Below are 23,284 nucleotides of genomic sequence, written 5' to 3' on the forward strand. Positions count from 1 at the left end.
TGCGGGCGATTCGTCTGGCACTGAAGGCATTCCTCCCGTCTGTCCGAGGGAGTGCAGTGCAAGTGTTCACGGACAACACCACCGCCATGTGGTACTGCAACAAACCGGGCGGAGTGGGGTCGTGGACCCTTTGCCAGGAGGCTCTGCGCCTCTGGCAATGGCTGGAACATCAGGGCGTGACTCTAGTGGTTCAACACCTGGCAGGTTCTCTGAACGCCAGGGCGGACGAACTCAGCCGTCTGTGCTCGATGGATCACGAATGGCGTCTGAACTCGGACGTGGCGCAAGGCCTCTTTCTGCGATGGGGAGAGCCTTGGTTAGATCTATTCGCCACCGAAGAGAACGCGCAATGTCATCAGTTCTGCGCGTTGGAATTTCCAAGGCGGCACTCGCTCGGCGACGCTTTTCGTCGCGAGTGGAGCTGCGGTCTGTTGTACGCCTTTCCGCCTATACCACTTCTGCCCAGAGTGCTGAAGAAGATCAAGCGCGACCGGGCACAAGTCATCCTTGTGGCTCCGGACTGGGCACGAAGGTACTGGTATCCCGAGCTACTCAGTATGTCAGTCGATCCCCCGGTTCGTCTGCCTCTTCAGGAGGACCTTCTGTCGCAGCAGCAGGGGACGGTCCTCCACCCGAACCTGTCCAGTCTCCACCTCCATGCTTGAGCGGCGACAGTTGAGGCCATTTGACTTGCCTCCTGAAGTTTGCAACATCATTCTGGCAGCCAGGCGTCCCTCCACTAAGTCGGTATACGCCTGCAGGTGGGACAGATTTTTGGCATGGTGCACAGCAAAGGCTGTGGATCCCCTCAATGCCCCTCTCTCTGAGGTTCTCCTCTTTCTTCTATCTCTTGCCCAGCAGGGCTCTGCTCTGGGCACTATCAAGGGCTATCTTTCAGCCTTTCTGAGGCTGCCTGACCAACCTTCTTTGTTCAAGTCCCCTATCGTAAACAGATTCCTGAAAGGCATCACTTATACCTTTCCTCCTGTCCCCTTCGTGATGCCTCAGTGGGACTTGAACCTGGTTCTAACGTTTCTGATGTGCTCTCCCTTTGAGCCACTTGCCAACTGTCCTCTTCGCCTTCTTTCTCTGAAGACTGCCTTCCTGGTTGCCATCACCTCTGCCAGGAGAGTGAGTGAGCTCCAGGCTCTGTCTTGTAAGCCTCCTTTCCTTTCAGTCCATCCGGACAAGGTTGTGTTATGGACAAGGCCCTCCTTCCTTCCCAAGGTAGTCACGGCCTTCCACATTGGGCAATCCATCAATCAATCAAGCATTTATATAGCGCACTACTCATTCAGAGGGTCTCAAGGCGCTCAGGGGAGGGGGGGTCTGCTACTGCTCGAACAGCCAGGTCTTGAGTTGCTTCCTGAAGGCGAGATGGTCCTGGGTCAGGCGGAGGTGGGTCGGGAGGGAGTTCCAAGTCTTGGCGGCGAGGTAGGAGAAGGACCGTCCCCCTGTGGTGGCTCTTCGGATGCGGGGGACGGCGGGGAGGGCGTGGCCGGTCGATCGACGCTGGCGTTTGGGAGCGTAGAAATTGAGGCGGCTGTTGAGGTATCCTGGGCCTTGGTTGTGTAGGGCTTTGTGTCCATTACATTGCCCACCTTCTTTCCGCCTCCGCACCCCTCGAGAGAGGAGAAGAGGCTCCACCGTCTGGACCCAAAACGTGCGCTCTCATTTTATCTGAACCGCACACAACAGTTCCGAGTGGATGATCAACTCTTTGTTGGGTTCGCGGGCGCTAAGAAAGGGAAAGCGGTGCATAAGCGGACCATCTCCCGGTGGATTATCTTGTGCATTCAGGCGTGTTACTCTTTGGCTAAGAAGGAACCTCCTGTTGGGCTGAGGGCTCATTCCACTCAAGCCACCAAGGCACCAAGCTCCAAGCCACCGAGGTGTGCCCTTGCAGGACATTTGCCAGGCAGCTACGTGGGACTCGCTGCACACGTTTGCAAGACACTATTGCCTGGACAGTCCAGTCCGGAGGGACGGCTACTTTGGCCGTTCCGTCCTCCAGGACTTTCTGGTGTGATTATTGGTTCGCAGACCCACCACCACGGGGATGGTATTGCTGGGGTATCTATTCTAAGGTAAGGAATCTATCACTAACGTGTCTCTTTCAGATGCACAAGTTACTACTTGTGTAACGATATATCTGTAAGAGACATTAGTTAGTGAAATATTCCTTACCGACCCACCCATCCTCCCCGTTCTGCGAACCGATATCTAGGGTTACGGTCATCCCCTTTCAGGGCCCTAGTTTCTTGGCACCAGTGTTGGTTTTTGTCATGGCTCTGCGCTTCTGGTGCGGAAAAGCTGTGGCTAAGAACTGACGTCAGCACGCGGAGGCGGCGTCTAAGTACTCCGACGTCATCACGGCGCCCACGATGGACGCGGAGCCGCAGACGACGCCTACCGACGCGCAAGGGTACTGCTACGCAAAACTTTCCGGATCCAGTCTGACGCCTGGGGATATTCTAAGGTAAGGAATCTATCACTAACTAATGTCTCTTACAGATATATCGTTACACAAGTAGTAACTTGTGCATTAAACCTGGAAATTGGTGTCTCCTCTGATAAACAGGCAGCTTCCCCGCAGCAGCGAGAAATGATGGAGCAGGCAGCTGCACAGCTTGCTCAAGACAACTGTGAGTTGGCATGCTGTTTTATCCAGAAGACTGCAGTCGAGAAGGCAGGCCCAGAAATGGACAAACGATTAGCTACAGTGAGTTCTTTGGTTTTATCTGAGGACTTCCATAATAGAGATGGACACAAATCTCATATCACTTTTTTTCTTTATTATAAAGGAGTTTGAGTTGAGGAAGCATGCGAGGCAAGAGGGGCGTCGATATTGTGATCCTGTGGTGTTAACTTACCAGGCGGAGCGCATGCCTGAACAGATCAGGCTCAAGGTAAGCTTATGTTCAATGCATATGAGCTGCAGATCGTATACTTGGCAATAGATCGCTACCTGGTGTGTACGGCTTGGATGATTGCAGGCTGTTGTCTTCTTGGAACTAGTCGTAGTCACGGGATAGGTGACTCTTCCCTTGGACAATACTGCGCATGGTCATCAACTCCATCCTCAGATTGTTTTTGTAGGAAGGTGGATATCTGACTATGGTTACCCCCAACTTTGTGCCTGGTGTTTTGCTGCTTTTTCGACTTAGTTGACCTGGGACCCTGCTATTCAGGGCCCCAGGCCCACTGCGCTCTCTGTAAAATGGATTCCATGTACCTTAGGTACATATCTAATTGGATACTGAGTCCCCTTATCAGTCCCTGTACAGTGTACCTTAGGTACCCAGGGCATAGGTGTACCCAGGGACTACCAGGGGCTGCAGCATGTATTATGCCACCCCTGGCTGGCCATCCAAATCTGACACAACTGGCTGCACGGCAGCTGGGGCAAGGTGGTGTAATCACTCTTTGCTTTAGATATAGTAGTCCTATATCTAACCCTAAAATGGACACATGTATTCCTATCAGTCACTCCTATGGCAGGCCTTATCAATCCTGAAGGCAGAGTGCTTGGAATTATGTGTGATGGAACCAAGTCCTAATAGCTGTTCCATGATAACGCGTACCATATACTCTTAAGTGCCTTATAATCCTCGCGGTTATTTACCAACTTTGGTATCGCTTTATCAAAACATGTCGAGTAAGGTGTCATACGAATTGGAATGCTAACACCTCGCCAATTCTGGCGACGGGGTTAGCATTCCGCCCTTCTAGAGGGACACAACATGTATGTAACTGTGAACCCCGGTTAAAGCTAACTCGAGCCTCAGCATCACAAAATGGATGCTGCCACCACAGACACAAGTCTGACCTCCTGCTGCTGGGAGTCCTTCCAGCGAGGAGAGCTTGGACAAAGGGTTTCCTGTCAGGGGCGGTGCTAGCACCATCCCAGACAGGGTTTTGTGTATCCCAGGTAGGCAGGGCTGAGAGGAAGGTTCCAGGGGCACACCAGCCCCTGAGCTGGGGAAATTCCGGACAAGGGAGAGGGGTGTAACCACCCCCCTCCTGGTCCCACCCATGGGCAGGACCTAGTCGCGTGCCAGCCCCTTTCTTTAGTATAAAGGTAGGAGCGGGCCCCCTTCCCAAATTAGATCATCTTTGAATCCTGAAACTACTTTCTACGAAAGGAACTCTCGACTTCTTCTCAAGATTTCTCCCTTGTGACTAAGGAGTAGTCACCCTGCATCAGCAGGCACCAACTTAAGTATCTTGCGGTTTGCTGCACGTCCTTCCTCCGGAACCAGGCCGACCAGCACGACGAGACCTGGACTCCCTGCCCTCTCTGACCTCTACCTGCCTCTACAGCACAGCTGAGAACCGTGGGTGCGACGAGACCAGAGGAACCGGCTATCATCAGAACCTGCACGACACTGATCCAGCACGACCGCCGAGGGACCCTCGAGTGGGTGCACTGGGGTAAGAGAAGCCCCAACCCCAAGCAGCACGAGCACCGAAGTCCAGCCCCCCAGCATCCACCAGATCTGCGTGGGGCCCTTTTGCTTCTGCGTTGCTTGCCACGTTGTCCGGTCACTTGCCCGTTGGCTAGTGACCCTCCAGACGACGTCCTACGTTTGTTTCACCGCTGGTCTAGCTCCTCTAGACTGGCCCTTGTCTCCTCTTGAAGGGGAACTTCCTCGGACCCTCCTGTTCCACTCCTGACGCCATTTTGTGTCACCACGTGGGCTTGCCTTAGCCAAGGCTTGTTGCCTCCTTCAACTGACAGCTCTCAGACCTCCAGCCTGGTCGACATCAGCGCCCTGGTCCGTGCAGCAGCCTAATCCAGTGTCACCTCTTCACCTGGCTGAGTGACCTCGACCGGTGCCATCCTGGTGCCCACCTAATCTCTGGCTAGTGATTCAGAACTCGGTCCCCTCTGCTTACAGGTATCCCTCTTCACTGATCCATCCTTGGATCAGCCTGGAACATCTTCAATGGTCGCCTGCCAGCAACTACTTTCTTCAGGCTCCTGAGCATCAACGAGGATTCCCGACGACACTTGAACCCTATGCAGACGCAGCCCCTGGGCTAGGTAAACAGAGTACCACGGTGCTCCAGCACAGGACCACTCTCTAAGTGTCCAGATCCTTTTTCGTTTCAGCTCTACCTAGTCGGGTTCGCCCGATAACACTAACTTTGCATTTACTAGCTGTGAGAAGGTGGCCTGATATGCAGTGCTCACTATTCTAATGAACACTATGTATCAGTCCAGCAACCCTTATTGATGATTGGTTGTAAGTCAACCTTATAGACCAGCTATCCTAGTAGCGTGGATACGAGCCGTCTAAGGCTAAAGACTCGAGAGGGCGTGTTAAGCCAGCTGTTATACCACACATATACCCCTTGAATACCCAGTGAAAGGACACCACACAAGTGTTATGAAAATAAACAGTGTATTTATTAAAATCACAACAGCCCTGTACTCTTTATGAGGACAGGGTACTAAGCACAACACAAAACTCTTACGAAAATACTTAAGTTAGCACAGTATATACAAATGCCCGAGGGGCACGGAAAACCATATACTCTGAAAGTGGAATGCGAAATTACTAGCAGGTAAGTACAGTACTAATAGGCTTAGGAATCGCTAGGACTTGACTATAGAATCTTCAGATTACTTCTAGGAGGCCTAGGGGACTCGGGTGCAGAGTGTGCACTCTCACGCGTGATGCGGGACAAAGTCTATGGTAGCTAGTAATGACAAAGTTAGTGTTCTCGGGCGAACCCGACCTGGTAGGAGGAAAACGAAAGTGGATTCTGACCCTTGGATAGTGAGGCTATGCTGGGGCACCGAAATGCCGAAGTTACCTAGCCCAGGGGCTGCAGCTGCATAGGTCTCAAAAGACGTCGGGAATCCTCGTAGACGGACCAGGAGCCTGGAAGGAGGATGCTGGCAGGCGACCAGTGAAGAGAGTTCGAAGTGATCCAAGCCTGGATCTTGAAGATAGATGACACCTGAAAGCAGAGGGGACCAAGTTCGAGACTACTAGCCAGTAGTCAGGTGGCACCAGGAGGGCACCGGATGGTAGTCACCTCGACTAGGTGAGTGGGTGACGCTGTGCTCGCAGATCTCACGGACCAGGAGGCGTTGTCGGCGACCAGGATGGAGGAGCGAGCTGTCCCACGATGGATGAAGCTGTCGGCGTCGCTGGACCCAGGATTGGGCAACAAAGCCTTGGCAAATTCAAGCCCACGCGGTGGACTCAAAATGGCGTCTGGAGTGGACCAGGAGGGTCCTCTCTTGAAGAAGGAAGCAAGGGCCAGTCTGGAGCAACCACACCAGCAGCAGTGATGTCGTCGGGTGTCGTGAAGAAGGCCACAAGCCAGCCGGCTAGTAGCCACACAGCTCGGTGAGCAGGCAAAAGCAGAAGGGCCCCACGCAGATCGTGGAGATGCTGGAGGGCTGATCTTCGGTGCTGGAGCTGCTCAGGGTTGGGGCTTCTCGGACCCCAAAGCACTCACCAGTGGAGCACACGGTGGGCTTGTTGCAAAGAAGTCGTGCAGTCTTGGCGATCGTCGGTCCCTCGAGGTCTCGTCGCACTCACGGTTCTCAGCTTGGCTGTAGAGGTGAGTAGAGGTCAGAGGTGCCAGGGAAGCCGGGTCTCGTCGAGCTGGGCAGTCGGATTCCGGAGGAAGGACTTGCAGCAGACCGCAGTGTTCTTAGGATGGTGCCCGCTTGATGCAGGGTGACTACTCCTTAGCCACAAGGGAGAATCTTGAAGAAGAAATCTTGATGTCCTTTCGTAGAAAGTCGTGTCTTGATTCCAAAGATGATCTAATTTGAACAGGGGGCCCGCTCCTATCTTTATACTAAAAAAGGGGCTGACCCGGTGACTAGGTCCTGCCTATGGGTGGGACTAGGAGGGGGGTGGTTACACCCCTCTCCCATGCCGGACTTTCCCCAGGCCAGGGGCTGGTGTGCCCCTGGAACTGGTTCTGACCGGCCTATGCGTAGTGAGCACCGGGGTGCCACTCAGCAGTCACCTTCCTGTAAAGCCCTGCCTACCCAGGATACACAAAACCCTGTCTCGGATGGTGCTAGCACCGCCCCGGACAGGAAACCCTTTGTCCAGGCTCCCCTCGCTGGAAGGACTCCCAGCTGCAGGGGGTCAGACTCGTGTCTGTGGTAGCAGCATCCATTTTGTGGAGCTGAGGCTTCGTTTACCTTTAACCGGGGTTCACAGTTACATACATGTCGTGTCCCTCTAGAAAGGTGGAATGCTAACCCCGTCGCCAGAATTGGCGAGGGGTTAGTATTCCAATTCGTATGACACCTTACTCGACATGTTTTGATAAAGCAATACCAAAGATAGCATTTAACCGCGAGGATTATAATGCACATAAGAGTATATGGTATGCGATATCATGGAACAGCTATTAGGACTTGGTTCCGCAAGCTGCAGACAGGCTCAGCTCATGCCAGAGCACCATCTCACACGATTCCAAGCACTTTGCCTTCAGGATTGTCAAGGCCTGCCATAGGAGTGACGGATAGGAATCTGTGTGTCCATTTTTAGGGTTAGATATAGGTATACTATATCTACAGCAAAGGGTGATTACACGACTTTGCCCCAGCTGTCATGCAGCCAGTTGTGTCAAATTTAGGAGGCCAGCCAGGGGTGGCATAATACATGCTTCAGCCCCTGGTAGGCCCTGGGTACACCTATGCCCTGAGTTACAGGGTCTGATAAGGTGGCCCAGTACCAATTGGTAAATGCACCTAGGGTACATGTGGTAATTTAGAGAGAGAACAGCCAGGCTGTGGGTCTGATTGGCAGGCCCACAGCCAGAGAAAGTCGTAAACCAGTGAAACAAAAGCAAAAAATCTGGGTGATCATAGGATTGCAGACCCTACTCTCCTACACTAGCATCCATAGACTTTGTCCCGCATCCTGCGTGAGAGTGCACACTCTGCACCCGATCCCCCTAGGCCTCCTGCTCCTAACCTGAAGATTCTTTAGTGTAGTCCTAGCGATCCTAAAGCCTCTGGATCCAGTTACTTACCTGCTAGTATTTCGCATTCCACTTTTGTAGTATATGGTTTTTCGTGCCCCTCGGGCATTTGTGTAAATTGTGCAACTTGAAGTATTTTGTTGTGTGCTTAGCTCCCTGACTCATAAAGAGTTCAGGGTAGACTTGTTATAAATATCCTTTTATTTTCATAACTTGTGTGGTGTCCTTTCACTTGGTGTTCAAGGGGTATATGTGATGGTATAACAGCTGGCTTAACACGCCCTCTAGAGTTAAGCCTAAAGACTGCTCTTGTCCATGCTACTAGGATAGCTGGTCTATAAGGTTGACTTACAACCAATCATCAATAAGGGTCGTTTGGAATGATACATAGTGATCACTAGAATAGTGAGCACTGCATATCAGGCCAACTTCTCAGTTTTTTCCGCCACTGGGTTCGGATGAAAGTTTTCCTCTCCGGCTAGAAAATACTTTTTTCAGCAACTTCGAAGCGTGAAACTTTATATAAACATTTTTGACATCGAATAGACTTTTTCGACATCACCAGCAATATTCTGGTGCGTCGACGCGGGCCGTTGGGCCTATTGGCGCCATACGGCCTACGCCTCATAGACCGAACTCAATTCAAGAGATGCCCGGTATGTCGAGCAAAATTCCCTCATAGCGACCTCTGTCTATTGCCGGAACACGACGAGTCGACCTGCACAGCCTGTGCCTCCTTCCAATCGAAGACCATTCGGGATCGGAGGGCCCGTCGACACGAAATAAGGAGATCAGCGCCAGCACCGTATGCCATCTTTGAGGAGGAGTTCGTCGGAGAGGACGTCTCCGGGGATGAGGATCCACTCGAAGATATCTCTGAGGACGAGGCTCCACTCGTCGCTGAGGAAGACTCGCCTGATCTCCAAATCATATCGGGGGCAGAGGACTCAGACGACTCGATTCCATCTCGGCAGCCCGTGAGTACCCCTGTCCCTGCACAACATACACTACCCAAACCAAAGGCAGCGGTCGGCCCATGGGGCCCAGTCGAGACCAAAATCTACCCTCAGGCGCCCCTCAGACGTCCCGCCTTCGGGCTCGGCTCCGATGGAAAAGACTACGCCTTCCGGTGCCTCGGCACCGAAAAAAACACATGTGCCAATTCCACCTCCTCCATTGGCACCGAAACATCCTTCGACACCGAAGGACTCTTCGACACCGAAGCCAAAACACCCTTCGGCGCCCAAACCAAAAGACACATTGGTGCCGAAGCCAAAAACTGTACCGGATCTGAAAGCTTCAACTCCGAAACCTTCCGGTTCCAAAGATAAAAACGGAAAGCCAGAGTCTGGCGCCGCAGGCCCAACTAAACCTGTCTCCACGTCGAAATCTCCAACATCTGTACCAAAGACTCCAAGGCCTGATACAGAGACACCTAAACCCTCTAACAAGCCTACCAAGCCGAAACCTCCTTCGGCACCAAAAAATTTGCCGCAGGACTCGATAACTCCTCCTAGAGCAAAGAACACTAAACAACCCCTATTGGCACCGAAAAAATCTACGCCGAAGAAGATTGTAGAGGAGGAAGAACTGTTTAGACCAGATCCTAAACAGAAAAAGGTCTATATCAATCCAAAGACTGGACATGTGGAAGCAATTCCTTACAAGAAAAGACCAGCAGACACACCACTTCCACCTGTGGTTCCTGCCAAAAAGGATTGTACAACTTCTCCAATTCACCCTTCCTCTCCTTCACCCTCTTATTCCTCCTTATATTGAACCTATAGCTTCTCCTGTTCAATCTCCTGCATCATCACACCACACTGACGAGGAGTATGATCTAGGTGGGGGGAATGACAAACCAGAGCCACATGCATACCCTTTAGATGAGGATGTCAATCCAGAATATCCTAAGGATGACAACATATATGGTTTTCCACCACATAATGTGGCATTCCTGAACCTCAGTACTACCCAACAAAACCTTCCCCCTCCAGAAGATAGTATTGGGTTTAACCTTCTATTAAATAGAGCTGCCCTTTACCATGGAGTTCCAATGCACTCTGATGCCATTGATGAGGATTTTTTACTGGACACATTTGAGCAGTCACAAAGGTCTACACAAATACTCAAAGGAGTCATTAAACATGCTCCAGACATATTAAAAGACCCGGTACGATGTAGGGTGTTCAATCCCAGAATAGAAAAGAAGTATAGACCAGCACCATCTGATCCAGTCTATATTAAGGGACATCTGCTACTGGACTCTTTGGTAGTGTCTAATGCACGTGAAAGAGCCAATTCCCAGACATCTGGACCCGCCCCCGCCCGACAAAAAATCTAAAGTTATTGATGCGTCAGGGAAACGGATTGCTGCGCAGGCAACAAACCTATGGCGCATAACAAACACACAAGCCTTACTCTCACGCTATGACAGGGCTCACTACGACCAACTAGAAAAACTAATGGAGCACCTCCCAGATCAATACAAAGATCAGGCAGCAGAGCTCTTACAAGAAGGCAAATTAATATCCAATGCCTCAATTAAATGTGCACTAGATGTAGCTGACACAGCATCCAGAGCAGTCAATACTAGTGTTATACTCAGACGTCCTGCATGGTTGCGCATTTCAGGTTTCAAACCAGAGGTACAGACTACCATCTTAAACTAGCCCTTCAATCGGAACCAGTTGTTTGGGCCGGAAGTAGACAACACACTAGAAATGATTAAGAAAGACACGGACAAAGCTAAGTCTATAGGTGCATTTCAATCCACACAGACTAGAAGTTCTTTTCGCCGCTCCTTTTATAGAGGAGGCTCCAAGCAGACCGGCACAGATTCAACATCATCTTTTAAGACTCACACACAGACCTCCTCTAACAAAGGCTACTTTAGAGAAGGATACAGAGGCAACAATAATAAGGGAAGAGGTAGAGGGGATATACCGCTCCTCTTCCACTCCCAAACAGTGACTTTCCTCTTTTCCTCTGCCTCCTCTACAGCATTCCACTCCTGGGGGGGGGGGGGGAGGGGGGGGGGGGTTGGTTTACATCACAACAGACAGGTGGGTAAGACAGATTATTCAACATGGCTACTGCCTAGAACTCACAGCAACCCCTCAAACATACCACCCAGGCAGCGTCCAATGTCCACAGAACACATGACTCTGCTTCAACAGGAAGTTCTATCACTTCTGCATAAGGATGCTATTCAAGTAGTTCCTTTGGAGGAACAGGGAACAGGAGTTTACTCCCTGTACTTCCCAATTCCCAAGAAGGACGGGACATTAAGACCAATTCTCGACCTCAGGCTCCTCAACCATTACATACAACAGATAATTTTCACATGATCACTTTACAACAAGTACTCCCACTATTACAATAGGGAGACTTTTTCAACACTAGACCTAAAGGACGCCTATTTTCATGTTCCTATACATCCTGCGCACAGGAAGTATCTAAGGTTTGTCATACAAGGACAGCACTATCAGTTCAAAGTCCTTCCATTCGGGGTCACAACAGCACCACGAGTGTTTACAAAGTGCTTAGCAGTAGTAGCAGCACATCTCGGAAGACAACAGATACATGTCTTCCCTTACCTCTGCGATTGGCTCATAAAAACGAAATCGTTCATCAACCAGTGTGTACAACACACAAAACAAACAATTCAGACATTGCACGACTTAGGGTTTACAATAAACTACACCAAGTCGCACCTAGAGCCTTCGCTCGTTCATCAATATCTAGGAGCTATCATAGACACATCTACAGCTCTAGCGTATCCCAGTCAAGCCAGGATACAGAGCATTCTGACCTTAGTCTCCCTTTTTCAACACCAGCAGTCTCTCAAAGCCTGAGTGTTCATGAGACTAATAGGCATGATGGTGTCTTGCATCTTCATAGTTCCTCATGCAAGACTGCAAATGCGCCATTACAAGAATGTCTAGCACAACAGTGGAATCAGGCTCAAGGTCCGCTCACAGACCTGGTGTTGGTAGACAGCCGTACATATCGCGTTCTGCAATGGTGGAACACCAAAAACTTGACAAAGGGACGTCCGTTCCTAGACCCTGTTCCACAGATAATGCTCAAGACAGATGCATCCCTCACAGGGTGGGGAGCCCATCTCTTGCATTATACCACACAAGGCCAATGGAACAACCAACAAAGACAGTTCCATATCAACCATCTAGAGTTGCTAGCAATTTTCCTAGCACTCAAAACGTTTCAGGTACACCCACAAGTTCTTCAACCATTCTTCCAAATATGGGGGCATCCACAGATAGATCTGTTTGCCACCCACGAAAATGCAAAATGCCCAACCTTTGCCGCCAGGTTTCCACACCCACGGTCGGAGGGGAATGCGATATGGATGAACTGGTCAGGCAGATTTGCGTACGCTTCTCCGCCTCTCCCACTCATTCCTTTAGTAGTACGCAAGCTCAGACAACAGTCTGTCAAACTAATTCTAGTGGCTCCCACATGGGCACGTCAGCCGTGGTTCACCACACTACTAGATTTCTCAGTGGTTCCACATCGGAAATTACGGCTCACGCCATCCCTGTTAACACAGAACCATGGAGAAATAAGACACCCAGAACCAAGCCAACTGAATTTGGCGATCTGGCTCCTGAAGTATTAGAGTTCGGTTACTTAAACCTACCACCAGACTGTATGAACATAATTAAAGAAGCTAGTAGACCCACTACCAGAGCATGTTATGCCGCTAAGTGGAAAAGATTTGCAATATATTGTAACAATAATCACATTGATCCACTGGATGTTTCCATCCAGATTATTATTTGCTACCTTCTACACCTACAAAGGTCCAATTTGGCTTATTCTTCCATACACCTGCATCTGGCAGCAATTGCAGCTTATTTACAAAATAGGCAACACCTATCTCTCTTTAGAGTACCTGCAATAAAAGCATTTATGGAAGGATTAAAACTAATAATCCCACCTAGGTTACCGCCTGCTCCAGTATGGAACCTAAATGTGGTCCTTACAAGACTTATGGGACCCCCTTTCGAGCCTTTACATAAGTGTGAATTGCAATTCCTAACATGGAAAACTGCTTTCCTTGTTGCCATCACCTCTCTCAGAAGAGTTAGTGAAATACAAGCATTCACAATACAAGAGCCATTTTTTCAGGTACATCCCAACAAAGTGGTTCTTAGGCCCAATCCTAAATTCCTGCCAAAGGTTATTACTCCTTTCCACCTTAACCAATCAGTAGAGCTACTAGTGTTTTTTCAAAAACCGGACTCTGTTGCAGAAAGGGCTTTACACACCTTAGATGTTAGAAGAGCTCTGTTATACTACACACAGGACTAAATCCTTCAGAAAGACAAAACAACTATTTGTATCTTTCTCTCCCCCACACAAGGGCAATCCCATCTCTAAAGGAGGAATTGCCAGATGGATTGGTAAGTGTATTCAAATATGCTATCAAACAGCTAAACGTACACTAACGATTCCTCTTAGAGCGCACTTCACTCGCAAACTAGGAGCCTCTATGGCTTTCTTAGGAATTATACCACTAGAGGACATATGCAAGGCAGCAACATGGTCTACAATACACACCTTCACTAAACACTAGTGTGTTGATGTGCAAATCAAGCAGCAAGCTGCAGTAGGCCAAGCTGTCCTTATACCACTATTTCAGTATGCTGCAACGGATACAAGCGACCACCGCTAGGGGAGACACTGCTGCACAATCGATGCTAAGTGTACGATCTACAGCTCATATGCCTCGAACGGAAAATGCTACTTACCAGTATGCATCTGTTCTTGGCATGTAGAGCTGCAGAGTCGTACACGCCCTCCCGCCTCCCCACGACTTGTATCCGTTCCTGTACTCATCTTACTTAGATGCACACACATGGACATCCTTTCTCTTTACTTCTACTAACCCAATCATTTCCCCTCATGGCGAAAAACAATCTGAGGATGGAGTCGATGACCATGCGCAGTATTGTCCAAGGGAGGAGTCAACTATCCCGTGACTACAAAGACTTCTTCCAAGAAGACAACAACCTGCAATCATCTGAGCCCAACACCAGGTGGCAATCTATTGCTAAGTGTACGACTCTGCAGCTCTACATGCCAAGAACAGATGCATACTGGTAAGTAGCATTTTCCTTCTCTTATTTTAGTTGTGTAACCGTGATTCAATGTACGTTAGAATCTATTCCGCCCCAGTTGGTCCTGTGTATTTTATGTTCTTCCCCCCTCAAGGGACCTATCCGAGACTGCCTGATTGGCCTGAAGCAAAATAGTGAAGAAGGGGCTAGGGTGTAAAGCAGACTTAATCTCTCTCCCTTTATTCTTAGGTTGGCGGTGTGGACCCTAAACAGCTGGCTGTTTATGAAGAGTTTGCACGCAATGTCCCTGGGTTTTTACCTACCAATGACCTCACACAACCTACTGGATTTTTAGCACAGCCTATGAAGGTAAAATGAAGGATTTGTTTTCTGTACTACCTCAAACCATCTAGTGTACTTTTTTGTTTTTTTAACACTTGTAGAACCAGCTCCCAACTGCTAGCTGTGACACATAAGGTAATCTTAGTAGTTTATTAAGCAATCATTGATCCCCCTTGGAAAGATCTGGTCATTTTAAATACATAAGTATACCATTCAGTCCCTCAGAATTTCAAATGCATGTTTTTTAAAAATTCAGATTTTTTTCATTGATTTAGGATTGTCTTTTAACATCAACTTGGTGAAATACTGAATTTTTCTACGTTCAGATGTCGATGCAGTTAAGTTTCTTACAGTGCTTTAATAGTACTGGGGCTCATTGATAGGTTTAATGTAATGTTACTCTTGAAACACTGCAGTTATCTTACCAAATTTGGAATAGTAAGTAATTGAGATCATATATATATGATTAAAATATTTGTACACAATTTAAACCCTTTTCTTTACAGCAAGCTTGGGCAACAGATGATGTTGCGCAGATCTATGACAAATGCATCACAGAGTTGGAGCAGAACCTTCATGCAATTCCTACCACCTTGGCAATGAATCCTCAAGTGCAGGCTCTTCATAGTTTGCTTGAAGCAGTTGTGGTAGCACGCAATTCCCGTGATGCCATCGCAGCCCTAGGCTTATTACAGAAGGTTTGTATATTTTGAGAATGGTTTTACTTGCATTATTTTATCATGTACCATTTGTCTTGCTTTTGAAAGGGTTGCTTCAAACCTTAAATGAAAGTGTAGGTATTGGAAAAAGATGTTTTAGAATGAAATTGGAATCTGTCAAGTCAAACAATCCTAATGCACTGATTTTGGGATTGGTGCATAAAAACTGTTATTTAAGCATGTCACATATCTAATGTCTGGAAGAAGTTCATTGTATTTTGCACCCATTTCTGGATACCATGCTGATTGTGGTAAAAGCTGGAAAAGTCTCCTATAATTGGCAGCTTTCCCTTTGTTGAAAACTCAATAGTGAAACCACTTGGCCTATGCGCACTGTTGCTAATCCACCCTTAGATGGCTAAATTTCTTAATCTTACATGAATGTAAACAAAATCATTAAATTAACATTGACAATACAAGTAACTGTAATCAATCATATTCGTAAGCAAGATATTTTTACCTGTTTAAGACCAGCAAAATTGAACCATTACTATACAAAAATCTCATTTTTGTTCCATAGTGTTTTCGAGTTCCGTAACATGGTTTCCAAAAGGTGCCCTATGCATTTCGGGCCTTGAGGCCCTTCGTCGGGGGCTCAATCTGTAAAAATAAGAACATTCACTGTATCATAGTGATATGACAATGTCCAAAAAAACAACCTATACAAGTTTTGAAAAGACATTATGTACATAACAAGAAAATGCGACCTTCTATATATAATATGCAGATATATACAAGACATTAGACTTGATGTCCTCCCATAGTGTGTGTGTATGGTTTGTTAAAAAAGAAAAGAGACTCAATGGGTAAAAAACGGAATGTAACAACTAGTACAAGGAAACTCTCAAAAAGCAGCGTTATTATCAAAAGATCAAACACTGGACTCACTTGTCTATTTCCGTGATATGATGTACCTTGCCCACAGTTATGAAGTACTCTCTCGCTCGTACCTGTACAAGGAACAATGTAATAAATATTGACCTCACCCCTCTTCAATCATATGAAGATTAATATATACCAAAAAAGAAACACGCTAACCTTGAGAACTTTCTCGGGGTGTCCGAATCTGTTCGTGATCAAATAATTCAACTCTTCACTCTCCTAAAACCGTCGTCACTATAAAGCAACAAAAATAAAGGTCAGCTACTGGTTCCTGGCTTAGATTCAACTGCCTTTCTATTAAACTGCAATAAAAACGAACGTACCTGCTTACAATATGTATAGAAAAGTCTCTATGAAGTTAACCTTCTGATACAGACATCTGCCAGTGGATTCCTCACCTTGTGAATATCCCCCTTGCGTCAGCAAAGTTTGGAAAATTCTTTGTAGCACGCCGGCGTGGACTAAGTCATAGGAGCACGGCATCGCGCGCAACTCCGTCTAACGTCACCGACCCCATATTAGGCCTACGTCGGCGTGATGTCATCAGTTCCCTTTTTTCTGCGTCATCGACGCTAACGGTTTCTGGGATCTTCTGCGATTCAGATAGTGACTTTGTTACTATTTGTGTGTTACTGTGTTTCTGTTCTTCGTCGAAGATGTTGTCGAAGAAGACTGGGTTTAAGCAGTGCGGCTCGTGTGCCCGGATGATGTGTATGACAGATCCTCACGACTATTGTATGTGGTGTCTGGGTTCAGACCATGACGTCAAAGGCTGTCGATCCTGCTTTAAGATGAACCCTAAGGCTCTACGAGAACGAGAGGCAAAACTTCTGCTGGCAAAGGTAAAGAAGCCAAGAGATCTTCGAGATCAAGGTCTAGGTGCTCGAGATCAAAGCAGAAGTCTCGATCGAAGTCGCGGTAGAGGGCCAGGTCGAAGTCGGCATAGAGGTTGGCTTCGGGACATGCTTCGGGTTCCTCGAAGAAAAAGCACAAGAGGAAGAAGCATAGTTCAAGGCATTTGAATAGTCTACGAGTCGGTTTTTAAGTGTTTAGAATTTTGGCGCTCAACATCTCATGGTAAAGTATTGGTTTGTCCTGGTATCAATGTAGGTGCTTCTTGGCCAGAGGAAAACCTTAACCTCTGTAAAGAAAGGGTGGCAGAGACCTCCCATTCGTTCTGTTTGGGCAGGGATCCAGAGCACACTATATGTATCTATAGAATATTTTCTTGTTAGAGTATCTTTCATTCGGGATAGATCAAACCAAACGTGAATTTTCAATTTTCAAAGGTTTTATTCATCAGCAGTGTTCACCACTTGGGAATCACTGTACATGTCACTTAAGCCTACACGTGTTTCATCACAGCATGTGGCTGTGACTCTTCAGGGCTGATCTTAATGATCAAGGCGCGTGGTCGTGGAACCGGTGATATTTCCAACCCAGTCCTTATCGGGTGGTTTATAAGTTTCAAAATAGCGGCACCAATCAGTCAGTCTGGTTGCCGAAAATTATTCCTTGTTTCGGAAATTCGTTTATATAGAAAAAATTCAGTAGAATAGTTAAAGGCATCATTCTGGGTCATCGGACTCTAAGAGGAAGTCTTCTTCTCTAATACTTAAAAAGGATTTTGTGTGTCCTCCTGTTTGTGAGCCTGAAGGTGGTGCTTCACCTACACTATCTCGATAGAAATCTCCGGATCCGGAGCTGGAACCGAATCCAGATTCGTGTCAGTCTTCGGAGCATGAAGAAGACGTGGAGATCCCTTGGGCACCGACTCCGGTGGATAACCCAGTGGGTCAAGAGGAGCCGAATCTGGAGCAGCCTCCTTCGGAGCAGCCATTGGGTTCGTACCCTCCTTTTCCTGGTCCTGGTCAGGACCCTTCGCATTTTCTTAATGCCATGTTTTGCGTATATGCGAGGGCAATGTACCCCTCTGGAACACCTGCGCGTCCCATGGGTTGATTGTCATTTAACTTGGGTGTCCCTCAAGCATATGCTCCGGCGCCTTTTCTGCAGTTTATGCCGACGCCATATCTACCTTGGCTAGGTACGGCGCCGCCGAGGTCATTGACTCCGCACACTGCTTCGCCGGCTCCGGAGCGACCTCGGGATTTGGATCGGGGTTCGACGCCGGTTCCGACTTCCCATCCTCCAATTGTTCCGGTTCCTCGTTCGACGCCGGGTCAGACTCCATCTGAGTCATTACCGGATCCGACGACTTCGGTTCGTATGGAGTGGCCGAGGCGTAGAGCCCAACGTCTCCTGGAGGAGAAGGAATATGAGGACCCTGATGTGGAGGAAGGAGAACTGCAGGAGCAGGATGATTTATTTGTGGATCTCCATAGTGCAAGTTCTCAAGAACTTTTTCCAGAATGGGGGTTGCCTGCAGTTTCGGATGCACCCTCGAAGGATGTGGCGCCATACCATGTGGTTATTAAAAAGGCTGCTGAGCTGCTAAATTTGACTTTACCTACAGTGGAGTTTAAATCTAATATCCTCACGGAGGTATTACATTCGCCTTAATCAGTTGTTGAGCCGACTCTGCCAGTCACAGAGGCTCTGACAGAACCAATTTTGGATGTCTGGAAAAAACAATTATCTGCTCCTGCGGTGTCCAGATCAGTGGCGAGGCGATATAGGGTAGCACCTGGTGACCCTGAGTTCTTGACTTCCTATCCTTCGCCAGAGAGTCTGGTGGTGCAAGCCGCTTGTTCGAATAGGTCAGCAGGCTCTTTTCCCCTGGTACCTGGAGATAAAGACTCAAAAAAATTGGATCAAACTGCTAAAAAGGTTTTCTCATCAGGTAGCATGGCTTTGAAGTCTACGAATGCTACTTGCCTGCTGGGCAGATATGTGCATGCCTTAATGGATTCGGTAAAGCAATTGTCAGCTAAGCTTCCGGAGGAAGATAGAAAGAACTTTAATGAGGTTGTCTCTGACACTCAGGCTGCAGCCCGCCAGGTTATTCAAATAGTTGTTACTGGGACCCCTTCGCTTTATTCGCTTAGGTTATTCAAAGTGGCATGGACACGGCGGACTCTGTGGCCAGGATAATGGGTTCTTCAGTGGCCACCAGAAGAGCTGCTTGGCTAAAATCTTCTGAGTTTTCAGCTGACGTTCAGGCTACTCTTATGGATTTGCCTTTTGACGGCACTGGCCTCTTTGGAAAGAAAGCGGATGCAGCATTGCAGAGGTTCAAAGACAGCCGGGCGACGGCTAGATCTTAGAGCCTGCAAACTAGAGGTTCTTCCACCAGGAAGTACGGAGGCTTTGGGAGGTCCACTTTTCGTCCCTATAACCAAAGCCAGCAACAACAGAACCCTTTGTATAAGTCATACAGAGGTAGACAAAGGGGTCGTGCCCGTGGACGTCAGGCCTTCTCCTCCTCTATTCCTCCTCTAATACCCACCCACATCAGCAAAGCAGCCCTAGATCCACCATTCCGGATCATGCGGGTCCAGTAGGGGGTCGGCTTACTCATTTTCTATGGGATTGGGAATCGGTTACATCAGATCTTTGGGTTCTCAATCTCGTAGAAAATGGGTATGCACTTTCTTTTCAGGAGTTCCCTCCCAATTGCCCTCCTTGCCAAGGTTATAGTTCGGAGGACCACCTGCTTCTCCTGCAGGAAGAAGTCCTGGCACTGTTCAGAAAGGGTGCGATAGAGGTGGTTCCAGAGCAGGAGAGGGGTCAGGTGTGCTACTCCCGGTATTTCCTGATCCCAAAAAGGATGGCAGACTTCGACCAATCCTGGATCTCAGGATCTTGAACTTGTATCTGAAACAAGAAAAGTTCAAGATGCTCACTCCTGCGCAGGTTCTTCAAGCGCTGTTGGAAGAAGACTGGATGGTGTCAATCGACTTGCAGGATGCTTATTTCCACATCCCCATCCTGAAGTCGCACAGGAAGTATCCGTTTTACGGTGGGGTCGCAACACTACCAGTTTGCGGTCCTTCCGTTTGGACTTACTACTGCGCCTCGAGTTTTCACCAAGGTGATGGCAGTGGTGGCAGCACAACTCAGGAGGTCGGGGATACCTGTATTCCCGTATCTGGACGACTGGCTGATCAAAGCGGAGTCGCCAGAGAAGGGGGCTCCGTCATCTGCAAGACACAACTCAGTTGTTGCACAGGTTGGGTTTTTCGATAAATGTACCCAAGTCTCACCTGGTGCCCTCCCAGCGCAACCTGTTCATAGGTGCGGTACTGGACACAACTGTATGTCGTGCATTCCCTCCTCCTCAAAGGATTCGCGACATACAGGAAATGATTCCTTTGTTCTACAATGGAGCGGTTGTTCCAGTCCTGAAGGTCCTTAGTCTGCTCGGTCTGATGGCTTCTTGCATTCTGTTGGTCAACCATGCACTCTGGCACATGAGGGCACTCCAGTGGTGCCTCCGCAGGCAGTGGTATCAGCACAATGGAGATCTCAGGGAGTCAGTGAGGATCTCCAGAGAAACTGCAGCGGATTTGACTTGGTGGGGCGTGGAAGGCAATCTGTCTCAGGGAAAGCCTTTTCAACTGCCTCCATCGGTGGCCACAGTGATAACGGATGCATCCACTCTAGGATGGGGTGCTCATCTGTGGGATCTGGAGGTCAAAGGGCTTTGGTCTCCAGAGGGAAGGTTGCTTCACATCAACCTTTTAGAGTTGCGGGCGATACGTCTGGCGCTCAAGGCCTTCCTTCCTTCCTCCCTCCAAGCAGGGAGGAGTAGGGTCGCAGTGTCCCTGCAGAGAGGCTCTGCGTCTCTGGTCCTGGGTTCAGGACCATCAGATTTGTCTGATGGCAAATCATCTGGTCGGAGTTCTGAACGTACGTGCAGACATTCTCAGTCGGCAGTTCTCTGCCGACCACGAGTGGAGGCTCCATCCGGAGGTTGTTTACGACATCTTTCAGATGTGGGGGACTCCTCGGGTGGACCTGTTCGCCACTCGTGAGGATGCTCACTGCCTGTCATTCTGCAGTCTCCAGTATCCAATGCAAGGAGCTTTGGGGAGACGCGTTTCAGTTGAATTGAGGAAGTCCACTCCTTTACGCGTTTCCTCCCATACCTTTGATTCCTTGGGTTCTGAGGAAGATTCGCCAGGACCGGGCCCAAGTCATATTGGTCGCCCCGGGTTGGCCAAGAAGGGTGTGGTACACGGATCTACTCCACCTCTCCTCTCACCCGCCGCTCCGTCTCCCTTTCAGGGCAGATCTCCTCTCTCAGATGGAGGGGCAGGTTCTACACCCCCACCTCCAGACATTACACCTTCATGCCTGAAGATTGAACGGGGCAACCTAAATTCCTTTTCTCTCCCTCACGATGTGGTACATGTCATTCTTTCGGTTACACAAGTAGTAACTTATGCATTAAGATGGTTGTTCAGCTTGGTAATGTCTTCGGGCTCGGAACTCATGTTTGTGGGTTTGGTTCGTTACTGCGCTCTTTTGCCTTGGCTTTATTGTCCTAAGAGGTGTGTTCGAGGCATGTGGGTTGCTGAATTCATACCTTAGCATAGATCGCCGCCTAGTGTTTGCACTTTGTTGTCCTGAAAGAGTGTTCGAAGTATCACGAGATAGGTGACTCCTCCCCTGGACTACAGTGCGCATCAGCATCTTCATCTTCAGATATTTTTTCCCGCCATTGGGTTTGGATGCTATTCCTAAACTCCAACTTCGTAACCGAAACTTTTCAACTTTCTACCTCTACGGTATTCTCGTTCGGTAAACTTCTACTCGATAACACTTTCCATCTCGATCCGGTCGTCGACGCGGGCCGTTTTCAACGCCACTTGGGCCTGCTGCTGATGGAAAGGACCCCGTTTAAAAGGTTCCCACAATGTCACTCCAAGTTCCCACATACTGATAAACATACAGTATGCAACAAGTGCCTCTCTCCCGAGCACAACGAGGAAAACTGTCCAGCTTGTGCTCGGTTCCAGTCGAAGAAGACTATCCGGAACCGAAGGGCCGCTAGACAAGAGATGCAGCTGCAGGCACCTGAACCGAAGAACATTTTCGAAGACGAACATGACCTCCCAGAAGCGGCGGACTCCAACCTAGAAATCGTCACCGTAGAGGACCAGTCGGACTCCGATGACCAGATCACACCGGGGCAAACCGGGAGTACCAAGCCCCCTACCCCGCTTCTATCTCAAGACAAGGCTCCGGTCGAAGCATCGCCTAAAGGCCTTAGCCGAGATCAACAAACTCCTTCAGAGACCCCGCCTTCCGGCTCTGCTCCGAAGACCAAACCCAAGCCTTCTGATACCCCGGGAATGAGCTGCCTTCTTCCCAAAAAGGCCACCAAACCGAAAAAGAGTGTCGAGCCGAAGAAAATCGTCGATACTAAAAAGGGCGTCGAAACAAAAAGGGTCGTCGATTCCAGAAGAACAGTCGAGCCGAAAAAGGCTGATCCGAAAAAGTGTCGACCTCCAAAAAACAGGCCACACTAAAATTCCTGTCGACCCAATTAAGGCAGCTGAGTCGACGAAAAAAACGGTCGATCCGAACAAGGTTATCGAACCGAAAAACACGGTCGATCCGAAAAAGGTCATCAAACCAAAGAAGGTCGCCGAACCAAAAAGACTGTAAAACCAACAAAACACGTCTAACAAAAGGGAGTCGCAGACTCTAAAAAGATCACCGACCCGAAAACAGCAGTCGAGCCGAAAGAAGCTCCACAGCCGAAGGCCTTCGAGCCTAAGATTCATAAACAAGTGACTAAGCCAAAATCATTGGCTCCAAAACCACCGACAGTTGAGGAAGACCTTTTCCACCCTGATCCAGTGGACGAAGAACAACCTAAACTGTATATAGACCCTAAAACAGCACAGGTAACTGTCTACCACAGGAAGAAGAGACCTTTGGACACTGACACTTCTTCCCCTGTTCCTCCAAAGAAGAAAGACTTTGGAACATCTCCCTTAAGGCCTTTAACTCCTCCTCCTTTCTATCCTGACATGCCTTATGTACCTTACTATCCCTCAAATTATGATGAGACAGAAAACATAGGAGACGATCCTCAAGATAACTTTGTAGAACCTGAGGATCAGGATATACAAGACAACACATGGAATGACCAAAATGATCCTTATGATGCATACGACCCACAACCCATCCCTGACACCTCCACATATCCTACAAAGTCGTCGCCTACTGACGACACCATTGTCTTTAACCAACTAGTGGATAGGGCAGCTAAATATAATGTAGACATGCACACTGACCCAATAGAAGAGGATTTCCTATTTGACACTTTTCCAACTTCAGAAAAAAACATACATACACTTCCTATGTTAAAAG

General features: G+C 48.5%; 1 protein-coding gene across 11 annotated transcripts in view; it reads left to right on the forward strand.

Moving 5' to 3' along the window:
* Positions 1-23,284, forward strand: part of CNOT1 (CCR4-NOT transcription complex subunit 1) — a 1,684,613-nt gene that overhangs the window by 1,001,372 nt on the left and 659,957 nt on the right. For all 11 annotated transcript variants that reach the window (XM_086945302.1, XM_086945307.1, XM_086945301.1 and 8 more), the window contains 4 exons: positions 2,582-2,722; positions 2,805-2,909; positions 14,304-14,423; positions 14,903-15,094. In XM_086945302.1, the coding sequence (XP_086801428.1) occupies positions 2,582-2,722; positions 2,805-2,909; positions 14,304-14,423; positions 14,903-15,094 (558 nt within the window). The remainder of the gene's footprint in view (positions 1-2,581; positions 2,723-2,804; positions 2,910-14,303; positions 14,424-14,902; positions 15,095-23,284) is intronic.

This window comes from Lissotriton vulgaris, chromosome 12 (genome assembly GCF_964263255.1).
Source record: "Lissotriton vulgaris chromosome 12, aLisVul1.2, whole genome shotgun sequence".
In the NCBI taxonomy this organism is placed as follows: domain Eukaryota; kingdom Metazoa; phylum Chordata; class Amphibia; order Caudata; family Salamandridae; genus Lissotriton; species Lissotriton vulgaris.